We start from the raw sequence: 24,175 nt of genomic DNA, 5'->3' as shown, positions 1-24,175 counted from the left end.
ATAGTTTGGGGTATCCTGACATCATGAAAGACCCTATATAAATGAGAGGTTGCTTTCTATAGCAAGGTCACTGCAAATTTCCCTCCAAGGAAAAATGTATCAAAGCCCACAGTATGTAAGCAATCTGGCCAAGAAAATCAGATAAAGATCCTTTAATTTATTTGGTTGTGCCACATTGACTTCAAAATCCTCGAGGGTGCACTGTGAACTACAAATGCTGGACAAGGTATGGCATCCTGGTCGGTATTTGTAGAAAATATTCATTTAGCATTTGAACTATTGTCCATTAGTTTCAACACAACTTTTAGAATCCCGATGTCCTCTTCAAGTGCATTTTTCCTGCAGGTTAAACTTCTACACAACAAATTTTAACTACTTGAAAAAGGAAGAATGCAGGGGAGCAGGATTAAGGCAGACAGCTCCAACTGAAGTGTGAACATGGGCACAGATCCAATGGATTAAAGGCCTCCTTTGCACTATGAGTTCATGGTCTTAAGCTGCATTCACCTCTCAGGTCCTTTTTTACAACGCTAGCCCCATTAACTGTTTCAGGGAATTCCAACACTTCTACAGTTCTCCCCTCCTGTTTAATTTTATGATTCCCTATCTTTATTAGTCTATTCATTTTTTGGGGGGTGATTTGCTTCATTTACCTTTATTTCTCAATGCCCTCAATGAAGGGTGCAGGAGGGCATGCAGGTGCAGCACCAAGCATACCTAAAATTGAGGTGTCAGCCTGGTGAAGCCACAACTCAGGATTACTTGCATGCCAAACAGCGAAAGCAGCATGCAATAGACAGAGCTAAGCAATCCCACAATGCATAGTTCAGATCTAAGCTCCTGCCACATCCAGTCACGAGTGGTGGTAGACAATTAAACAACTAACAGGAGGTGACTCCACAAATATCCACATCCTTAATGATGGGAGAGCCCAGCACATGAGTGCAAATGACAAGGCTGAAGCATTTGCTACAATCTTCAGTCAGAAGTGCTGAGCGGATGATCCATCTCTGCTTCCTCCAGAGGTCCCCAGCATTACAGATGCCAGTCTTCAGCCAATTCGATTCACTCCACATGATATTAAGAAACGGTTGAAGGCACTCGATATTGCGAAGGCTATGGGCCCTGACAACATTAAACAAAAGCACTGAAGACTTGTGCTCCAGGACTAGCTGTGCCCTTAGCCAACCTGTTCCAGTACAGCTGCAAATTGGTATCTATCCAGCAATGTAGAAAATTGTCCAGATATGTCCTGCCACAAAAAGGAGGATAAATCCAGCCCAGTCAATTACTGCTCCATCAGTCTACTCTCAATCATCAGTAAAGTGAAGTGATGGAAAGTATTGTAAGCAGCAATACTTGCTCACTGACACTCTTTGGGTTCCACCAGGGCAACTCAGGTCCTGAATTCATTACAGCCTTGGTCTAAACATGGACAAAAGAGCTGAACTCCAGAAGTGAGGTGACAGTGTCTGCCCTTGACATCAAGGCAGCATTTAACCAAGTCTGGCATCAAGGAGCCCGAGCTAAACTGGTGTTGATGGCCATTGGGAGGAAAACACTCCGCTGGTTGAAGCCATAGTGAGCACAAAGGAAGATGGTTGCGGTTGTTGGAAGTCAATCATCTCAGGCCCAGGACATCGCTGCAGGAGTTCCTCAGGGTAGTGTCCTAGGCCCAACCATCTTCAGCTGCTTCACCAAAGAACTTCCCTCCATCTTAAGGTCAGAAGTGGGGATGTTCACTGATGATTGCACAATGTTCAGCACCATTCACAATCCCACAGATACTGAAGCAGTCCATGCCCATATGCAGCAAGACCCGGACAACATTCAGGCTTAGGCTATTAAGTGACAAATAACATTCTCAACATACATGTGGCAAGCAATGACCATCACCAACAAGAAAGAATCCAACCATTTTCCCATGACACTCAAAGGCATTACCATTGCCGAATCCCCCACTATCCACATCCTGGGCGGAGGGGTTACCATTGACCAGAAACTAAACTGGACAAGCCATATAAATACTGTGACTACAAGAGCAGCTCAGAAGTTGGAGATTCTGCGGAGAGTAACTCATCTCCTGACTCCCCAAAGCCTGTCTGCCATCTACAAGGCAAAGTCAGGAGTGTGATGGAATACTCTCCACTTGCCTGGATGAGTGCAATTCCAACAACATAAGAAGCTTGACACCATCCAGGACAAAGCAGACAGCTTGCCTTGCACCCCATCCACCACCATAAACATCCATTCCCTCCACCAGTGACTCACAGTGGCAGCAGTGTGCACCATCTACATGATTTAATGCAGCAACTCACCAAGGCTCTTTCAACAGCATCTTCCAAACCCGTGACCTCTACCACATAGAAGGACACGAGTAGCAGATGCATGGGAACATCACCACCTGCAAGTTCCCCTCCAAGCCATACACCATTCTGGCTTGGAACTATATCACTGTTCCTTCATTGCGGCTGGGTCAAAATCCTGGAACTCCCTTCCCAACAGCACTGTGGATATACCTACACCACATGGACTGCAGTGGTTCAAGGCGGCAGCTCACCATCACCTCATGGGCAATTAGGGATGGGAAATAAATGCTAGCCTAGCCTGGGATGCTTACATGCCATGAAAGAATTTTTTAAAATCTCTTGGTTACATTATAGCTTCTCCTAAACTGAAATTTCAGTAATCTTAGTCCATTTTTCATTCCTTTGTAGTTTGCTCGATAGATAATTTCCTGATCTTAAGTTAAATCGTGTTGTCACCTGTCCCTCATTGTTCCTTCAGTCCTACATAACGGGGGTTTTAACTGCTCACACAAGAACAAAACAGAGATGCAACTGACTCCAAGTCATGTCTGTAGTGCGTTGGATCAGGAAGCAATCCTGCCCTATTCTGCCTCTGGGGTTTCATTTCCATTAGGAATTTCTAATTTAGGTTAGATTGATCAAGCACAACCATAATTACTCAAACTTTTATCCATTCATAACTTGTCGTCAGTATGCAACCCAGAGAATCAGCTCTATGCCTACTTTGCTCAATCAAACTATTTCATGTGGTGTTTGCCATCAGTTCACCTTCTTGAATTTTGAAATTACCCTGAGCATACACAGCTACTTCTCCTCATTTTCAGCTTGGCTCAACTGACATTACTCATCTCAGGGCAGGATGGTCTTTGGGTTGGAGAATATAACCAACGTTAGCATTGCTCCTGAAGATGTGCAACTAAAGTCCCATCTTTTTAGCAGCCCAGGCAGATGCTAAAGATCCCATGGCAGTGTACTTAAAGAACAAGGAGTGGTCCTGGTGTACCAGCCAATATTTCACTCAAAACACAAACAAAAATAAATTGACTGCTCATTCATCTCACTGCAATTTACTGGCATTGAACACTTATATTTGCTTTTATCCTGTCACTATAAAATTAATTGCTTCAAGTACTCTAAAACCTTTCACAAGAAGTGCTAAGTATACAATCGTTCTCATTACTTCATTCTTGCTCAATCTCCTGTAGCCCAACATACTGAATTTGGTCCTGCCTGCTGTGATGATAGTGTTCCTGTAATCTCTATAACAAGGCCATGAAGATTTATGCTGCTCTTTAGTTATCCATGTTATATTAGAGCGTGCACTCTCACCTGACTCAGAAGGCTGTGGGTTCAAGCCCCACTCTGGGACTTCGGTGCATCATCTAGGCCGAGTCCTTATCACAGTGCTGAGGGAGTGCTGCACTGTCAGAGGTGCCATCCTTTTCAAGAGATATTAAACAGAGGCCTTGTCTGCCTGTTCAAGGTAATGTATAAGATCCCATGGCACTCTGAAGAGCAAGGGAGTTCTTCCTGGTGTCCCGGCCACCATCTATCCCTCTACCAACATCACAAGATTAACTGGCCATTTATCCTGTTGCCGTTTATGGAAGCATGCTTTGTGCCAACTGGTTGCTATGCCTACCTACATAAGTGACTATGCCCCAACAGTAGCTGCCTGTGAAACACTTTGGAATATCATAGATGCAGGAGGAGGCCTTTCAGCTCCAAGCCTATTCTACCATTCCATATGATTATGGCTAATGAACCTCAACTTAAATTACTTGTCTTCTCCCTACATTCCTCGATAAATTTACCCAACAAAAATATATTGAGCTCAGTCTTGAAAATTCAACTGAACTAACACGTCACAAGATAGCAAAAGGCTATATAAACACAACTTCTTTCAATTCCTTCTGGTGTATTACAGATTTCTTGTATACTCTCTGTTCATTTACAATGACTTGGATTTACTTCTTGCGATTTTCACTCCTTCCTCCTGACCTCTAAACTTTCTCCCTCTCACCTAAATACAACGTTTCAAGCAATGGTTAATTCTCCAGTTGAATGCCATCAGAACAAGAAATTGCGTTCAATACTCACTGTAAATACCTCACTTAAAATTACATTTTCTTACCATTGACTGCACTGCAGAAGTACTTAATTGCAAAGCACTTTGGGATGACCTAATGTTGTGAAAATTGCTATATGAGCACAAGTATTCCTCTTCACAAAAAAATTAAAAAGATATGCACGGGCCTTTCAATGTCTAAAGTAGCAAATTCAGACCAGGAAATCTATGTGCTCGATACCCCCACTCTGTGCCTAGGTAGCCCTGCCTCCCAAATGCAGCAGCACCACCACCACTGCACTCCAGCCCCACCGCTGACAACCTGAAAGGGGTGGTGGTGCAGGTGGTGCTGTCAAGATTCCAAAGTGCAGCCAAGCGTGACCATGTGGACATCAAGGTAAGAACAGAATCAAGGATGGACTCATCTGCGAAGCCTCTAGAGTTGAATAGGCTGCCGACACTCACCGTATAGGCTCATAGATGTAGACTGGCCACTTGGGCGAGGTACTGGAGGGCAACCGGTGCCCGTGGAACCTTGCCCCAGCAAGGAGTCAGCGCCTTCGGGAAAGGAAGAGAGAAAACTGGTGGAAAAGGGAAGAAAATAGATCCGAGGGAGCAGCTTCAGGCTGTGATGTAATCTCAGGGTTCACCCGCAGGTCATTAGCTGCTTAAACTTTACCCTCGTGACTTGGAGCATGCTTTAAGATGTCTCAGTGAAATTACACTGTGTAAACGTTTCACGTATCCATGAGTCTTGACATGGCACCTTGTGCCAATCACACAACTGTCTCATTCAGCAGCAAAGTGGCCGCTGGCGGAAGGTCAGAATGTTATTACAATACAACCTCTGATCAAGTCATGGGTTATTTTTTGTTTATTTTGGGAGCCAATATAAAATGAGAAGAGACAAGGCAGGTGTCCCAGGACATCCAGAATCCTCTAGTCTAGGCCTTCACTCTGCTGGTTTGGGATGTTGTGGGAACCCCTCAATCAAATGACAGCCGCTGATGCTCTCAAGCAATATCAGACTCTCCATGCAACAAAGGTTCTGTTTGTTAACTTGAGTAGAGGTCTACACAAGAGGGGGTTTTGCAGTCTGACAGCTGCAGATAAACTTGCAAACAGCCTGCGTGAAACGAACAAAACGTTTTGGGAAGGAGACAAACGGAGATCAATGGAAGCACAGGATATCTAGTTAGCATCTGTCAAAAGAAGCACTCATCGCCATAAGCTCATGACAAGGTGATTCTTTGCTGGGTGTCGGCATTGACAGGGGCACAAAGCCCCGTCTAGTAAGAGGTGGCCCATTCCCATGCCCTAAACAGAGAACAGTCAGCTCCTCCAAACCACACAGGCATTCCTCATTCGCTTTGCCCCACAGAGAAGCACTAAACCTTTCATCTCTTCCACTTTAGAGCATGGAGCTCACTTTGATGCACCTAGCTGTCTGATTATAGCCTGGGAATCTTTATCAATGGCTTCTGTTCCTATCCTGGTACTATTAACAGCATGGAAAAAGTCCATTTGGACCAATTGATCTACACTGGGGTTTATGCTCCACCTGAGTCTCCTCGACAATAAAAGATAGAATGTAAATGAGAGGAGTTGTTGGGCACTAATAATAGAACAGAGCTACCTGCCATCAGGATTTATGAAGCAAAGTGCAATAAATAACCTGCACAGTCTGAAGTCTGACGTAAAGCCAAAGGCTAATAGGATAGAGCTTTCAATTGTCTTACGCTTCAGTTGATCACCTTACCACTGCAATACATTTAGAACTTCAGGGGTAAGAGAATGTTTTTGATCTAAAATCTAACTTCTCCATACAGGTGTCTATGCCAGCCACACATCTTTGAACAGCATGGGCTACAATCATTGTGTTGCTCTTCCAATGAAGAGTCACACACCAGTGATAATCCATCTCATCCCTCGCTACAGAGGCTGACTGGCCTACTGTGTACATTCAGCATTCTCAGTTATGTCAGATTTACAGAATTCAGTTTTTCAGTTTCTTGTTACATGGAGAGGTTTCTGTGTGAACAACTGTAAATGCACACTAACCGCTGCAGCAGGTTACCAAAGCAGGCTACACACACAACATAGAACATAGAAGCATAGACCATTATTCACACAAGCACTTGCAGCCCACACCTCCCCTCATCCAAAACCAAAAACACAAACAGGTCTGGCTGGTCTGAAAAGGTGAGTGAGGGGGTGAGTTGGGCTGCCACAGGTGTCTCTTTATCCTAATACAGTGCAGAGTGAGGGTGTTTCAGAGTGCCAAATTGCATTGAACTGCGCACCAACTAAATGGAAACACATCAGCATATTTTGCTGAAAATACCTGCATCAAAAGAGCAAATTGTGACACTGCTACTTACCCCCTTCACCACACTCTTCCGGGGGTTTCGCTTTCTTGGCGAGGCGCGGGTCCAGCCATGTAGTTGTCTTAGTGTTGTGACTGTGAAAGGGAAAGGGAAGAAAGATTACTAAGATATAAAAGGTATCAAAGTACTGCAGGATGTATGTGGGTTGGTAGCAGAGGAATTAAACAGGGGGCAGGATTGGGGAGAGAGGGGGTAAGATTACAGGAAAATACAATAGTAGTATAGCACTGGGGGGTTGGGGAGTGACCAGGGGGTACAGAAATGCATAATTCTGCAACAGGCCAAGTCTAATGATCAAAGATGGGTCAAGTCTCAACATCTGTCCACACTAGAGCTCAGACAGGCTGTGCATCTTTGGCACATTTTCAATGATCGTCAAGAACGAGTCAGGTTTTCACTCCACTCCTGACTGCCCTCGGTACATTGGGTGCAACTGAGCTTGGGGGCTTGCTGTGCACAAACTGGCTGCCATGTCTCCTACAACAGTCACTACACTTCAGAAGTAATGGCCTGTTAGAATTTTGGGATACCCTGAGGCAGTGAAAGCCAGTATATAAAGCCAACCTCTTTCCTGTCTTTCTGAAGGCATTTATCGAGTGCTACAAGCAGACATATTTAAGTAAAACCTCATGAAATGGAATTGAGTTCACTATGAATATCAAAGCCTATCACATGTCTCTGTCCAAATTCCCTCCACCTCTCTCGCCTTCTTTAAGATGCACTTAAAACCCACTTCTTTGGTCACCTGTCCTCATATCTAATTATTTTTTCTGATAAGACTCCTGTGAAATGACTTGAATGCTTTTCGACATTAAATGTGCTATATAAATGCAAGTCATTTTTGCTGAATGCTAGAAAAAGACAAGACAATCAGCCTTTTGGTTTTATAAACAACCCTACCCGATTGGTGATGGATACTCACTCGATGAAGTAAATCATTCCGCTGTCAGTGTAGGCCATCTCCCAATTGTTTGGCAACGGCTCAACCAAGTCTTCCCTGGTAACCGGATCCAAGTACCTGAATTCTGTAACCCCATCAGTGTGGCTAGGCCCTGGCCCTGCAGAATGAATAAAACCCTCCATTACACTATTTAGATTGGTAAGTGAAAGCCACACAGGACAGCTTGTACAAATCTGAGTGTTTCTATCTGACCTTGACAGATTTTTGTTAACCTAGTATAAAATATCACCTAGTCGGAAAATATAATTGTGTTCTCACTACTATTTGGAAGTACACACAATGAAATGCTTGGATGTGTGGCTAGTACAATATAAAACAAAAAGGTGAGGGGCAGCCTTGTACAGGATCCTAGATACAGCCCATTTGAAAACTGCATTCAATTCTGCTTTCCTGATATGTTGACTGCAGCTACTTCAACTAATTGCTTTTCCCACCTTGTTTTGTTCCTAAAGGAAACCCTGACAGCAAGATGAGCATCAGCACAATTTCTCCTAGTGATGGATTACTACATAACATCCCAAACAAGGGTGCAAGCAGAGCAAAAGATACAGACTGAATGGAGTCAAAACTCCAGGTAATGTGACAGCATGCCTGTGATTCCATTCTCCTTCACCTGGGTAACCGGTCCCGTTGGCAGTGGGTCTATCGTCGTCTTCATCGTCATCTGGGACCATGGTGTCGGCTCGCTGCATCATGCTGACAGATGTTGTTCGCTTCCTTTGTGCCTCATCTGAGCCATCGTCCAGAACGACCTGATCTACTACATCCTGCTGAAAGGGGCCAGGCTCTGCTGGAGGCTTCGGCGTTCCATAGAAATTACCTGTCAAATATCAGGAGGGGCACAAAGAGCAAGTGAGCTTCTCAATTCTATTCTACTTTTTACATTTCACTTTTTTGATTGCTATTCAATAAAAAAATAGGAATAATTCAATTACACACTGCCCACATATTAAAAATTTCTTAAAGCTAAAGTTTCCCTTTAGCTCAGCAGTCAGGCTGCCCAGTGTGATCCTGGGTCTGTGCAGAGTTCAATCTCAGCCTTGGGCACAAGTAAAAGGAGCTACAAAATTTCAAAATCATTCAGGGCTTACACTGCAGACAGTAATTCTAAGCCTTACTGGAAGTACCTGCATGGACAATGGAAGGAGCTTAGCTAAGACAGTCAAATACTTGTCAAATAGATAAATGGACACCTGAGGGTGAGGTGAAGGAAGCTGTGCTGTGGAACTTCAGAAAAAAACTGAAAAGGTCCTGGAAGATATAGAGTGCTTACATCGTACATTACATTGTATATACAGAAAAATGTTTCCACTTAATAACTAGGATCTATAAATAGAAGATAGTCACTAATAAATCCAAAGGGAATTCTGGAGAAATCTCTACCCAAAGATTGGCGAGAATATGGGTCTCTCTGCCACAAGGAGTGGTGAGGCGGATAGCATAGCTACAGTTAAGAAGCTAGATAAGTACATGAGGTACAAAGGAATAGATGAGAAAGGGTGGGAAGAGGCTTGTGTGAAGCAGGAACTTCAGAGGCCAGTTGGAGCATATGGCATGTTTCTGCTCTGTAAATTCTACGTAATACAAACCTTGGAATTAGTAAACCTGAGCAAAAAGATTAATGGTTACAGTAACATCTTAATCATCGCACACTACAGTGACATTGCAAGTGCAGTCAGTATTTGGGTAAAATGAGGTCAGAGGACAATGGGTAACTGGAAGAGAAAACAGCCACATAATTGAGTTTCTACTTTCATGTCATCTATTCTAACCTTATTTTTCCTATAGCCATTAGAATTTCCTATGTCCACATTTACAATGGAAGCTGGCTAAGGTGCAAGTTTCACTGTGTGGTAGTGAAGAAATGCAAGGTGCTTCATATGAGAACAAAAAAAAAATCCAAGGAGGAACTATTACAAGCGTTTGTTAAACACCTGACAGCCAGTTGGTGAAAGAGACCAGAAGTCAATCTGCACCTTTAGATTTTTTTGCAAAGCCATGCTTTATATCGAACATGACTATATGTATTTACTGGCAGAGATTTTTTTTTTTACAAATTAACCCAGTGGCTGCTAACTCCAGAAGAAAAGATACACTGACGGCCAACATCTTTAAGCCACCTCGACACCAAATCCTGAGGGGTCAGCAAGCCAGCCTGGAACCATCCAAGTCATCAATCTGCAAGACCCCTATATCTTTAACCTGCATCAGGCTCTAGAAAGCCTGTTTAATCTATCCTCCCATTCTTACACATTGGGGTGTGCATGTGTGTCAACTGCGAGTATGTGTATGTTCGTTACAATCGGAGCTTTTTGATAATTTTACTTAGACTGGGTTAAGTATAATAAATGTAATTATTTTTTAAAAAGGAAACCTGCCTGTGTGTGTTATTTTTTTAAACAGTCACAGCACTTAAAATAGTTAAACACACCAAATTGGCAAGCATGTCCTTTTAAAAAATCCTATTGGGATCAAACAAAGACCATACTACCTTTTCCCACCTGACTAACAATTTACTCACAAAGTGAGACATGATAAATGTATAGTTCCTAACCGTACAATTTACCACCAGTATCAATAAATGTCTCTTTATATGTGCACAAGTTATTATTCAACGAGTGCCCTCCGCCTGTTACATTTAATTTATACAATTAATAACTTGCATTTAAAATGTCCCAAAATGTTTCACAGGAGTGTTACCAAACAAAATTTAACACTGAGCCACGTAATGTTTTTTATTCGTTCATGAGATGTGGGCATCACTGACTAGGCCAGCATTTACTGCCCATCCTAAGTTGCCCCCCTAGTTCAGAGGGCCTAGGGCTTTTAAGAGTCAATCACATTCCTGCAGGTCTGGAGTCACTTGTAGGCCAGACAAGGTAAGGACAGCAGATTTCCTTCCCTAAAGGACATTAGTGAACCAGACGCGTTGTTACGATAATTGGCAACGGTTTCATGGTCATCATCAGACTATGTTTAATTCCAGATTTTTATTGAATTCAAATTTCATCATCTGCTGTGGTGAGGTCTGAACGCAGGTCCCTAGAGCATTACCCTGGGTCCATGGAACACTAGTCCAGTGACGATACCACTATGCCACCGGCTCCACCAAGGAGGTATTAGGACAGCTGACCAAATGCCTGGTCAAGTAAGTAACTTTTAAGAGATGATGACAAAAGTGGAGATGTTTGGAGAGAGAATTCCGGTGCTTAGGGTCTAGGATAGCCACTGAAAGCATGGCTACCAGGGGCTTTCTAATGAGGAAGGCTAATGGATGTTGGGCCTATATTCATTGGTGTTTTGAAGAATGAGAGGTGACCTTATTGAAACTCAAAAGATCTGAGGGGGCTTGACAGGGTGGATGCTGAGAGGATGTTTCCTCTCATAAGGGAATCTAGAACTTAGGGAACAGTTTAAAAGTAAGGGGTCTCCCAATTAAGACAGCAGAGAAATTAATTCTCTGAGGATCATTAGTCTTTGGAATTCTCTTCCACAGGGAGTACTGGAGACTGGGTCATTGAATATAATCAAGGCTGAGTTAGATAGATTTTTGATCTACAAGAGAGTCAAGGGTTATGGGGAGGGGCAGGCAAGAAAATGGAGTTAATGCCACATTCAGATCAGGCATGATCTTACTGATTGGCAGAGGAGGCTTGAGGGGCCAAAAGGCCCACACTTGCTCCTATTTCTTATAATCTTATGAGAACCAATGTACATCAGTGGGCACAGGAGTCATGGGTGAGTGGAACTTCATGTGAGTTAGCACGCAGGTAGTAGAGCTTTGGATGACCTCAAGTCTAAAAGGATTGAACTGGGGGAGGCCAGCAGTCTGCACTGGAATAGTCAAGATTAGAGGTAACAGAGGTATGGATATGGGCTTATGTGGAAGATAAGCTGAGGCAGGGGTATAGTTCAATGTTATGGAGGTGGAACTAGGCACTTAATATCTGAGGGCTGGAGGAAATTATGGATACAGAGGGGAGATTGCTTAAAATGGAAGGAGAATAATGCACATGAAAAATGAAAGATGAAGCCCTGATTGACAAATTGGAACTATCGCAACAATGCTCAGTGGCAAAAGTCATCAGATGTTGAGATGTATTGGAAGGTCAGTACTGTGCTGAAATAGTGAGTTAATCTTCCCACTTTATAAATATTGGCGTGACAGGGCTTAAATTATTATATACAGTTCTGGTCACCTTAGTACAGAGAGGATACTGAGTTACTGAAAGGGTTCAGAAGAGAACAACTAGAATGATTGAGGGATTTGATGAGGAGTAATTATGTTGAGAGGTGATATGATTACCTTTATTTAAAATTCTAAAGGGACTAGATAATATTGACCACCACAAGCTGTTTCACCTTGTCCAGAACACTAAAACCAGAGGAAATGGACTCAGCTGGGGGCAAGCGAAAAAAAACCAAAAGATTAACCATCTTACTAATGGATACTGCAATCTCCATCTCATGCACCAGGGAAACTTGGGTACAAGACAGAATGCTGTGTTATCCCAGGCAGGCTAACAGTCAGGTGGAAATCATTCTCTCATCCCAACATTTTTATTACCATAGGTGATGACATATAAGCTTCAAAAAAATCCTTCGCCGATTATAAAATGTGATCGGTCGTTGTCAGTCGCTATGCGCAGTCAGCTCTGTGTGGGTGTCTTAAACCCCTGAGCACCTTCTTGACAACATGGCCTGCATCACCCACCTGATCCCATGCACTGAGTTATAAGGAGAGAATAACTCTAAACATGAACGTCTGAGCTGAAAAATTGAAGTCAACTCTTAATGCGAGTATAGTCTTAAACATAGACCTAAGCATGCATTTTGGCACCAGAAAAATTAGGCAGTCTTATCCTTGGGTCAACTTATACGTCACAGTTTAGGATATATTTTTTGTAATGTAGTTTTTTAAACATATTAATCTCATTTGTGTATTAAAATATTGCTGACATTGTGTAAACGGGGCACTGCACCAATTATCCTGACTTATACCTGGTGTAGCTCACACATCAGCCATGCTCGCTGACCTACATCAGCTCCTGATCCTGCAACGACTCAATTTTAAAAAACACATCCTCATTTTCAAAACTCTCCATGGCCTCACCCCCTCCCTCGATCTCTCCAACCTCCTCCAGCCCCGCAACCCTCCAAAATCTCAGCCCTCCTCCAATTCTGATCTCTTGCATTTTCCTAATTTTAATTCAGCCCACTATAAGAGCCCTGAAATTCTCTCCCTAAACAGTTCCGCCTTTCTCTAAGATACTTCTAAAAACCTACCTCTTTGACCAAGCTTTTAATCATAACTGAATAGCTCTTTCTATGGCTTGCTGTCAAATTTTGTCTGATAACGCTCCTGTGACACACCTTGGGTTGACTGAATGATAAAATGTGTTATATAAATGCAAGTTGCTTTTAGTAACTTCAAAAAGTTCTGGACAAGCTACGCAGAAACGACCCTCGGAGTTCATCTGTCATTGTGAGCACCCACTTACCTGAAGGCTTTCCCGAAGACAGCAGCTCTGTAATAGGAGGTGAGTGAAGTGAAAGAAGGATTTGATAACTCACCATCAAAAGTTCCGCTCTCCAGAAGTGCTCCACTCTCCTCAAGTGTTTTAAATTCCTCCAGGGAAATGAAGTTATAGTCAACCCCTGGCACTTCACCTTCCCGGGGTGGCCTTGTAGTGCCTGAAACATACGAACATATGAAATAGGAGCAGTAGGCCATTCGACCCATCAAGCCTGCTCCGCCGTTCAGTAAGATTATGGCTGATCTGTTTGTATTACTAATTCCATATTTTCATCCACCCCTGATAACCTTCGATTCCCCTGCCTAACAGGAATCTATCTACCTCTGTCTTAAAGATGTTCAATGACTCCGCCTCCATTGCTCTGAGGCAGAATGTTACAAAGTCACACAACCCTTAGAAAAAATTTCTCCTCATCCGTGTCCTAAAATGGCACCGGCTAATTTTAAAACAGTGCCCCCTAGTTCTGGACTCACCCACAAGAGGAAACATTATTTCTGTGTCCACCTTGTCAAGGCCATTCAGGATTTTATGTACTTCAATCAAGCCACCCCTCACTCTTCTAAATTCCAGTGGAAACAAGCCCAGTCTGTCTAACCCTTCCTCATAAGACAACCCACTCATTCCTGGTAAACCTGTAAACCTCTGTAAACCTCCTCTGAACTGCCTGTAATGCATTAACATCCTTTGTTAAATAAGGAGACCAAAACTGCACACAGTATTCAAGATGTGGTCTCACCAATGCTCTGTATAACTGAAGCATACCATCCTTACTTTTATGTTCAATTCCTTTCGTAATGAAGGATAGCATTCCATTAGCCTTAATTTCTTGGCGTACCTGCAGACCAACTTTTTGTGACTCATGCACGAGAACACCTAGGTCCCTCGGAATTCTGCAGTTGTTCTCCATTTAAGTAATACTCTGCCTTTTTATTCTTCCTGCAAAAGTGAACAACTTCACATTTTCCCACATTGTAACCCATCTGCCAGATTTTTGTCCACTCACTCAACCCATCTATATCTGTCTGCAACCTCCTTATGTCATCTTAACAACATACTTTCCTATCTATCTGTGTCATCTGAAAATTTAGCTACCATGCTTTCACTGCCTTCATGTAAGTCATTGATATAAATTGTAATAAGTTGGGGCCCCAGCACAGACCACTGGGGAACCGGCTCGTTAAATCCTGCCAATCAGAAAAAGACCCATTTATGCATACTCTGCTCTCTGCCAGCCAACCAACCTTCTATCCATGCTAATATGTTACCCTCTACACCATGAGCTTTAATCTTCCGCAATAACCTTTGATGTGGCACCTTAGCGAATGCCTTATGGAAATCCAAGTACAGTACATCTACAGGCTCCCCTTTATCCATGGCACAAGTTACTCCTTCAAAGAGCTCCAATAAATTGGTTAAGCATGATTTCCCTTTCACAAAACCATGCTGACTCTTCCCAATTACCTTGAGTTTCTCTAAGTGCCCAGCTATAACCTCCTTAATGATTGATTCTAACACCTTCCCCATGACAAACATCAAGCTAACTGGCGTAGTTTCCTGTTTTTTGCCTCCCTCTTTTCTTGAATGGAGGAGTTATATTTGCTACTTTCCAATTTGACAGAACCTTTCTAGAATCAAGTAATTTTTGGAAAATTATCAACCCATCTACGACCTCATTAGCCACCTCTTTTAAGACCCTAGGATGAAGTCCATCTAGACCCGGAGGCTTGTCAGCCCGCAGCTCCATCAGTTTGTGCAGTAAACTCCCCTCATGACTGTAATTTCACCAAGTTTCCCTCTCCTTTTCATCTCTTGATTTACAGCTATTACTGAAATGTCTTCTGTATCCTCTGTTGTGAAGACAAAAGCAAAATATTTGTTCATTTCATCTGCCATTTCCTTATTATCTACCATTAAGTCCCCATTGTCACTCTCTAGAGGGCCAACATACATTTTACTTATTCTGTTCCTTTTTAAATATCTGTAGAAACTCATGCTATCCATTTTTACATTTCTGGCCAACTTCCTCTCATACTCTAATTTCTTTCTCCTGATTAACCTTTTAGTCATTCTCTGCCTGCCTTTATATTCTGACCAATCATCTGTCCTGCCACTCATCTTTGCACAGTTATATGCTTTTCCCTTAAGTTTGATGCTTTCCTTAACTTCTTTAGTTAACCAAGGATGGTGGCTCCTCCCCTTGGAATATTTCTTTATAGAAGAAATGTACCTATTCTGAAATCTCCCCTTAAATGTTTGCCATTATTGATTTATCCTCTGGCCTAGTGTCGCAGTTCACTTCAGCTAGCTCAGCTCTCATGACCACATAGTTGCCCTTACTTAAGTTTAAAATACTTGTCTTAGACCCACACTTTTCTCTTTCAAACTGGATGTAAAATTCAATCATATTGTGGTCACTGCTACCTGGGGTGCCTTTACTCTGAGGTCATTAATTAATCCTGTCACATTACACAATACCAAGTCTAATATAACCTGCTCTCTGGTTGGTTCCAGAATGTGCTGCTCTTAAGAAACTAACTCAAAAGCATTCTATGAACTCCTCATCCAGGCCACTATTGCCAATCTGATTTTTCCAGTTTATATATAGATTAAAACACCTATGATTATTGCCGTCCCTTTATCACAAGCACTCAATATTTCTTCTTGCATACTTTGTCCTACATTGTGGTTACTGTTAGGGGACCTGTAGACAACTCCCACTAGTGAATTCTTTCCCCTACTATTCCTCATCTCCACCCAAACCAAACAAACGCAAACAACCAAAAAAAATTCAAGCAATGAAAGGGTTCAGGTTCACTTTTGTTGCGATTCACTAAGTGCTTGCCTATTTGCAGAGCAGAAAAATAATTCGTGTTGAGGAAGTGTACACTCAAGATGATCACTAAGAGTGAAAGAAAAATGTTTTCTCAGAGGATAAGAACAGAGATTAGAACATTTAAAATGGAATTGGATCAATATTTGAAAAGCAAAATAAAGACAGACTTGCATTTGTATAGCACCTTTCATGGAATTACAGCCAATTAAACCCTTTTGACGTGTAGTCACTGTTATAATTGAGGAACATGTGGCAGCCAATCTGCACGTAGCACGTTCCCTCAAAACAGCAAGGCGATAATGACATGATTTTTAGGCGTTGGTTGAAGAATGAATATTGGCAAGGACGCTGGTAAGACTTCCACATGGGAGGGCAGTCAGGATCTCTGTTTAGCTCATCTGGAATACAGTACCAACAGTACTGAGCATCAGCCCAAATCTTGTGTTCAAGCCCCATGCCATGACTTGAGCACATGTCCTTCCAATTCAAGAGCCTGGAGTGCTACCCACAAAGCACTGGCTGTGATAGGATATGATGCATGAACAAGGAAATGAGATTGAAGCAGAGCGCCTCAGTTGTGCTCCAAGTTCTGCAGTCAACTGTTGAGGTCCTGTTTTTGGGATTTGATCTGGTCATTTCTCTCCATTGGTATCAGCAACTCATCTGGCCTTCTCTAACCAGGAGTCAATTTAAAGCACCCATCAGGTGAGCAAGTTCCTGCAAGCATGTTGTCAAAGCAATCTGTTAGAGGACCAACTCTATTATCAGCACCTCCATCCTGTCCAATCCTTTATTCTTGCCATATCTCAATGGATAACACACTAACCTCAGGATGTTGTGGGTTCAAGTTCCACTCCAGAAACAAAATCTGGACTGAGACTCCATTGCAATACTGAGCAAGTGATGTAATATCAGAGGTGCCATCTTTGGGATGAGGAGGCTGCTCACTCAGGTCAATATAAAAGACCCCGCAGCAGTATTTTGAAGAGAACCATGGGAGGTTCTTCCTGGCGCCTGGCCAATATTCTTCTCAACTAACAGCTCTAAACAAATTATCTGGTCACTATCACGTTGCTGTTTGTGGGATTTTGCTGTGCCCAAATTGGCTGCTGCGTTTCCTGCATCACAGCAGTAAATAACCTTCAAAAATATTTCATTGGTTATAAGAAGTTATTTTTGAAAGATGCTATATAAGTTCATGGCTCTCTTTTATTTCTTTGATTCCTGAAGAGTTAACTGCCAGTAAGGAAGCTTTAACAGGCAACAGAGGCCCTTGAACAGTTCAGTAAATGCCCAACCCTTCCTGTGGGTACCTGCACTGGAACTAACATTGGGTCATTTGATCAGAGGAAACCATCAATGAAATCGATCCTACCCTGTCCAGAAATATCCTTCACGAACGTGTAATCTCCATCAGAGGTCCTTGGACTGTGGCAGAAACCCCCTGCCAAATTTTCCACCTTCTTAGCCCAGAGGCACCAAAGTCAATGGTACTCCACAAAAGTTGAAATCACCTAACCTTCCTGGCATCTCAGGTTCATGACTACACCAATAAAGCTATTAAACAGAATTTACAGCAGAGAAACAGACCATTCATTTCAACTGGTCCATGCTGGTATTTCCATCCACCAAATCTCATCTAACTCCATCAGCATAACTCCAACAGCATAACTTTCTATTCCTTTATCTCTGTTTATCTAGCTTCCCTTTAAATGCATCTACACTGTTCAAAACTGCTCCCTGTGTAGCATGTTTCTCTGGATTCATTAATGACTAGCTTATATCTATAGCCCTGAGTTTTGGACGCATGGCTAAATTGTTTTGACAAGCTGCACTTACATGGGATTGTTCTCAGGTAGAGATTGTCCCGGATCACCTGTTGCAGCTGGTGGTCCACTGATCCCTTCTGGAACTGCAGACTGAGGTAGTGGCGAAGCTCCTTGTTTATTATTCTGCCTGTAAAAAAAAAAAAGCAATCAATGATTTAATTCTTTTTACAACCTCATCCATCAGCAGAGCAGGTGAAAAGGAGCAACAGCAAGCACAGAAAGGACAATTTACAGCAAGGACAACCATCATTTGCCTAAGCGCAGAATTACCTATCACCTGGATTTATCTCACACACTGAACAAATGATTCCATTTATAACATTAAAGGAGATTCTAAAAGCAATAAATACTTTCACTATAATGTCACTGGATTGAACAGAAGTCAAAGTGAGCTCTGCCAGGCTGTGATGCAGCAAGAAAATTGCTGTAATGGGATTCGATTATAGAGGACACACTAGGCTTCCCCTGGAGCAGTAATAACGCTTTCAGTTACAGACAGTAATTCTCTAAGCAGCTCATACACTTAAGATAAAAAAATCAGCTGTGGAAGGGGAAGAATGGCAAAGGAGCACCTTTGATACAGCATTAATGCCCACCAGCCAGAGCCTCAAATATAAACTTCTCATCCTGTGCTTAAATTCAGTGACATTGCCCCCCTCCCCATCTCTAACTTCCCCTAGCCCTGGAAGCCCCACTAGCTCCCCAGAACTTTCTCCAATCCCAGAGCCTCTTGCTTCCCCAGCTTTGCCCAACCATTTCATAGTTGCCCATGTCTCACTTATTAGAAAGTTCTGTCGAAAGACCTCCAGCACTCCATTTTCTTCCTTCATACCTAGCCCTTAGAGCAAGTTTAGACTCATCCAATATCTCCTCCCTTGGCTCAGCATCTATTTTAACTCTGAAACACCACAGGACTTTTTCCTACATTAAAAGCAGAGTATATATAGCCTGTTTAAATGGAAGTACTTTCCTTTTCTAACTCCATACTCCATTGTATTACAAACCATGTGCTACCAGTTCATAGGAACATAGCAGCAAGAGGGGGCCATTCAGCACCCCCCACCCCAAGTCTGTTCCCCCATTCAATTAGATCGTGGCTCACCTGCAACCTGGCTCCATTTACAGAGCTACTAACCCACTTCTTGGCTTGCCAAAATACTGCTTGGAGCTGAGAGGGTATCGAGCGAGGGATGGGTCTCTTTGCATAGTGCACACCAGGCTCAACAGCTCAGGATCAGGCAACTTTGGAAATGTGTTTTTTCCCTCCTTGGGATGTGGATGTCACTGGCAAGGCCAGCATTTATTGCTTATTCCAAGATGCCCTTGAGGCTTCAGCTGTTAAATTTCAACGGGATGTTTAAAAGTGACATGGGGCTTTTACAATTTACAAAGGTTTCATAAGTAAACAAGGGAAGGTTATTAAATTTTATTTGACCCAAAAATGGAAATAATAGCAAGACATGAAAGATATTCATATTTTGGAAAAGTTGAGTTCAAAGAGGTGCGAGGACATTGGAGTCTAAGATGAAAAGAAAAAAAACTATTTAAGGAAAGATGTTTAGTTGAGTTGTGGTGGCTGTGTGGGAGAGATGTCCTGAAACCAACTCTGTGCTGAGAAAAGTTGTTAATTTTAAGCAACCATCTAACTTCAAGCCAGAAAAGTCTTTGTTTTCAGAAAGCAGTCTGGTTCTGAACATTTCTCGTATTTCTACAGCAGAGTGGAAGAGAGCGAGAAGTTGTGTGATATATCTTCTACTAAAGTGACAACAGTTTTGCCTTGGGTAATATTACTGGACTTTTATGGTTAAAAATCAATAAGGGAGCTGTGGCCAAGTAGTTTGTGTGTTCTGACCAAACGGGGTTTTTTTGAGGACTATTTTGTAAGACTTTTTTAACTTTGTAATTAATCCTGTGTGCTTAAATTTTTTTTATTATTAATAAATATTTTAATTTTAAAATCTTAAAAGTGTTACTGGGATTACACACTTCTGGGATCAGTAGTGTTCCCCTCATTTTCAAAATACAAAAAAAGAGTTATCAGGAAGACAAGTTTCCCTCTGGGATTTGGTTTACTCAGTGACTAACATTGGCTGTGGTCGTAACACAATGCACAGCAAGCTAAAGGTAAATAAAGCCAAAACCAATCCTAATTCAATTCACTGACTCTCAAATCCCATCCCAAATTCAGCTTTAACAAGATGACTCTGGGTGCTAAGGGAGCAGCATCTAAGCTGCCCAACTGCCAGATAGAATGCATTATACAACCACACACATTGCAGGCTTACACGAACTTGCCCTCCTTCCAGCTTGTGTTTATCCCTCCCCAGCTTGTTTTCATATTTCTCTCTCCTTCTCCAGTTTGTGTTGGTCCCTCCCTCCCCACAGTTTATGTTGCTCTCTCAGGATTCTGTGGAGTTTCCAGATGATTTTCATTGGTTTTAAGGATAATCCATCATGCCATTCTGAACAGTGGGGTGACCAGCAAACAACACAAATCATCTACAAATCAAGACAGCCAGGGAGTGAACTTGCATGAACCGTTTATACAAAGAAAATTGCTCCCAGGTCACCAATAGCAAAACTACTCCAAGGATTTCAGGCCCGGGATCCTGAACAATAGCCCTGAGGCAGTCTAACCTGAGCTTTACACAACTTCCACCCCTTTGCGTTCCAGCCCCTTTAACGTAAAGGGTAACATTCCATTCACCTTTGAAATTATTTTTTCTACTGGTCCATTACATTGAAGCAATTCCTACACAAGGACCCCTAAATCTCTCTGCTCCTCTATAGCTTCGCTCTAATTGAAAATCATTTCTCCCTCACTAGAAGGAATGCATATGAGTACAGCCCAGGGGTGAAGGAGTGGAGGGTGCAGGGATGTTCCCTACTGTGTTCAGGGAGGTCTCAGCCAGCTTCTCTCTGGCTCTTCTACAGGAGCTGGTCCTCTACAAGCTCAAGACTCTGAACAAATAGGAGAGGCCTTATCTGGTGAATGCTGAAGCTTTCAAAGAGACTCCTTGGTCAATCAACCACGAAGGTTCAGCTTCCTGCAGATTTCGAGGGGTATTTTGAGGAGACTGCCCTTGGAGCAAAACCACAACACAAGAACTTAAAGTGTCAGGAAGGGGTGGATGAGGGGAGAGGAAATGAGCATTTGTTGGAAATAAATCTTAACTGAAGAAAGATGTGCAAGTGTTGGATCTTGTCCACGTGTTTACTGCTCCTATTTCTTATGTTCATGTTTTAACTGGACAAACAGGAGATACACACTCAAACCCAGATTGAGAGAATCACTAAGCATTTGTAACGCAAACCATTTTGGTTTCAATTTCAGATTCTATAGCCCAATAATGAATACCCGCCCCCACCCCCTCTGAGTGCCAGGGTTTTGGGCAAGTTCAATCGTAAACATAGAAACAGAAAATAGGAGGAGTAGGCCATTTGGCCCTCCGAGCCTGCTCCTCCATTCATTATGATCATGGCTGATCATCCAACTCAATAGCCTGCTCCCGCTTTCTCCCAATATCCTTTGATCCCTTTCGCCCCAAGGGCCATATCTAACTCCTTCTTGAAAACATACAATGTTTTGGCCTCCACTACTTTCTGTGGTAGCGAATTCCACAGGCTCACCACTCTCTGGGTGAAGAAATTTCTCCTCATCTCGATCCTAAATGGTCTACCCCATATCCTCAGAATGTGGACCCTGGTTCAGGACTCCCCACCATCGGGAACATTCTTCCTGCATCTACCTTCTCTAGTCCTGTTAGAATTTTATAGGTTTCTATGAGATTCCCTCCTCATTCTTCTGAACTCCAACGAATATAATCCTAACCGACTCAATCTCCCCTCATATGTCAGTCCCGCCATCCCAGGAATCAGTCAGGTAAACCTTCACAGCTCTTCCTCTATAGCAAGAACATACTTCCTCAGGTAAGGAGGCCAAAACTGCACACAATATTCCAAGTGTGGTCTCACCAAGGCCCTGTATAACTGCAGCAAGACATTCCTGCTCCTGTACTCGAATCCTCTCGCTATGAAGGCCAAAAAAACCATTTGCCTTTTCTACCGCCTGCTGCACCTGCATGCTTACCTTCAGCGACTAAAGTACAAGGACACTCAGGTCTCATTGCACATTCCCCTCTCTCAATTTATAGCCAGATAATAATCTTCCTTCCTGTTTTTGTTACCAAAGTGGATAACCTCACATTTATCCACATTATACTGCATCTGCCATGCATTTTACCCACTCACTCAGCTTGTCCAAATCACACTGAAGCATCTCTGCATCCTCCTCACAGCTCACCCTGTCACCCAGCTTTGTGTCATCTGCAAATTTGGAGATACTACATTTAATTCCCTCATCTAAATCATTAATATATATTGTGAATAGCTGGGGCCCCAGCACCGATCCCTGCGGTACCCCATTAGTCACTGCCTGCCATTCGGAAAATGACCTGTTTATTCCTACTCTTTGTTTCCTGTCTGCCAACCAGTTTTCGATCCATCTCAATACGCTACCCCCAATCCCACACGCTGGCCATATTTGAGAAAGAGATTTGCATTTCTGTAGTACCTTTCACAACCTCATGACATTTCAAAGCACTTTACAGCCAATGAAGTTTTGAAGTATAGTCAATTCTAATATAGGAAGCTAAATTGCACACAGCGAGTTCCCACAAACAGCAAGGTGATAGCAACCAGATAGACTATTTTGGCAATGTTGGCTGAGGGATAAATATTGGTCATCAGGGAGAACTCTGCTGCTCTTATAATGCCATAGGGGCTTTCTGTACATCTAAGAGAGCAGATAAGCCCTTGGTTTAACCAGTGACCTGCAAAAGTGTAGGACTCCCTCAGTACTGCACTCAAATGTCAGTCTGGATTTTTTGTGTTCAGGTCTCTGCAGTGGCTGAACAAGTAGCCTTCCGATTCAGAAAGGAGTGTGAGATGCCCACCTAATCGCAGCTGGTACACAAATCATGGGACTACCTTCACCAGACTACAGCTGCTCGAGAAGGTTTATCAACGCACCTCCTCTAGGAGTGGGCAATAAAAGCCAGCCTTGTCAGGCACATCCATATCTCAATAATGATTTTTAAAAAACAGGTACTCTAATAGCCTTCAACACCACCAACACCTTCAACACCTCTTTGTTCTTCTGTCTGTGACATTTTTTGATTATCTGCTCCTATCACTGCTTGCTTGTCCCTACAACCACAACACCCCCCCCCACCCCCCCACCTTATATTTCACCCCTCTCCTAATATTCACTCAGTTCTGTTGAAGGGTCATGAGGACTCGAAATGTCAACTCTTTTCTTCTCCACTGATGCTGCCAGACCTGCTGAGTTTTTCCAGATAATTCTGTTTTTGTTTTGGATTTCCAGCATCCGCAGTTTTTTTGTTTTTAACTCTAATAGCCTTGATCCCTAAACATAGGGGAACTCCCTGTTGTCTCTCTGAAATAGTGCCGAGTCTCTTTTACATCCACCTGAGGGAGCAAACTTGGTTTAACATCTAATCTGAAAGCAGCACCTCCAACATTTAAGTTAAAACTGCTAGGTTACCGAGAGAACAATGACAAGGGCCAGCCTTACACGCGTTATGCCGGAGGAAACAGGTAATGCTGGATTCCGACCCATTGTGTGTATAAAATGCCACAGGCAGATTCACCTGGAGCACTCCCCATTATAATTACCCATACATACCCTACATGTCGGTGAGTGACCGCACCCCCCACCCTGCTGGGTGTAGAGGTGTGTGCTCCCCAAGGCACAATCTCAGCTCCTGTGTTGTCAGAGTCAGGTCTGTCACCAGAAAAGTACACATAGCACCTATAGAAAAATAGTTACTAGGACTTATTTCTGTAAACAGAGGAGTCACGTGCTAGTGACACTCCCTCCAGTGACAAACAGGACAATACAAGGAATATATTTCACTGTGGTATGCAACCAGTCGGTCCGGTATATGGTTACTAAAATCTGTGTAAATTGCTCAATAAATCAACTACAATCTTTGCCCCTGAAAAACTTACTCTCCCCCAGTCATCTAGAGGCTTCTTGGAATCAGGTCTACTTGCTTCTTTTATTTGCATAAAGATGAGAAACCTTAGGACCTGTGCAGTGGATCCACTTAGTGACATTTATTTTACTAATTGGCTCAGGACACAAAATTTACCAATCCTTTACAAACACAACATACTTTCCAACTTTCATTATGTTTACACAATAAAAATTTCCATCAGAGCTGTTT

At 42.7% G+C, this 24,175-nt stretch overlaps 1 protein-coding gene across 6 annotated transcripts in view; it reads right to left on the bottom strand.

The window, feature by feature from the left end:
• magi3a (membrane associated guanylate kinase, WW and PDZ domain containing 3a) overlaps positions 1-24,175 on the bottom strand; it is a 104,670-nt gene that overhangs the window by 36,713 nt on the left and 43,782 nt on the right. For 4 of the 6 annotated variants that reach the window (XR_005943979.1, XM_041195195.1, XM_041195191.1 and 1 more), the window contains exons 2-7: positions 17,935-18,051; positions 13,300-13,419; positions 8,339-8,545; positions 7,687-7,822; positions 6,759-6,838; positions 4,843-4,935 (exon numbers count right to left, since the gene is read on the bottom strand). Coding sequence is in view for 5 of the 6 variants with exons in the window: in XM_041195195.1 (XP_041051129.1) it covers positions 4,843-4,935; positions 6,759-6,838; positions 7,687-7,822; positions 8,339-8,545; positions 13,300-13,419; positions 17,935-18,051 (753 nt within the window). In the remaining variant the exon portion in view is untranslated. Of the gene's footprint in view, positions 1-4,842; positions 4,936-6,758; positions 6,839-7,686; positions 7,823-8,316; positions 8,546-13,299; positions 13,420-17,934; positions 18,052-24,175 lie in introns of those variants that run through there. The other 2 variants (XM_041195193.1, XM_041195194.1) reach the window with 2 other exon arrangements.

Source organism: Carcharodon carcharias, chromosome 9, assembly GCF_017639515.1.
Source record: "Carcharodon carcharias isolate sCarCar2 chromosome 9, sCarCar2.pri, whole genome shotgun sequence".
Lineage (NCBI taxonomy): Eukaryota > Metazoa > Chordata > Chondrichthyes > Lamniformes > Lamnidae > Carcharodon > Carcharodon carcharias.
The sequence above is the reverse complement of the archived record's forward strand: the minus strand, read 5'-3'. Positions and strand labels throughout refer to the sequence as shown.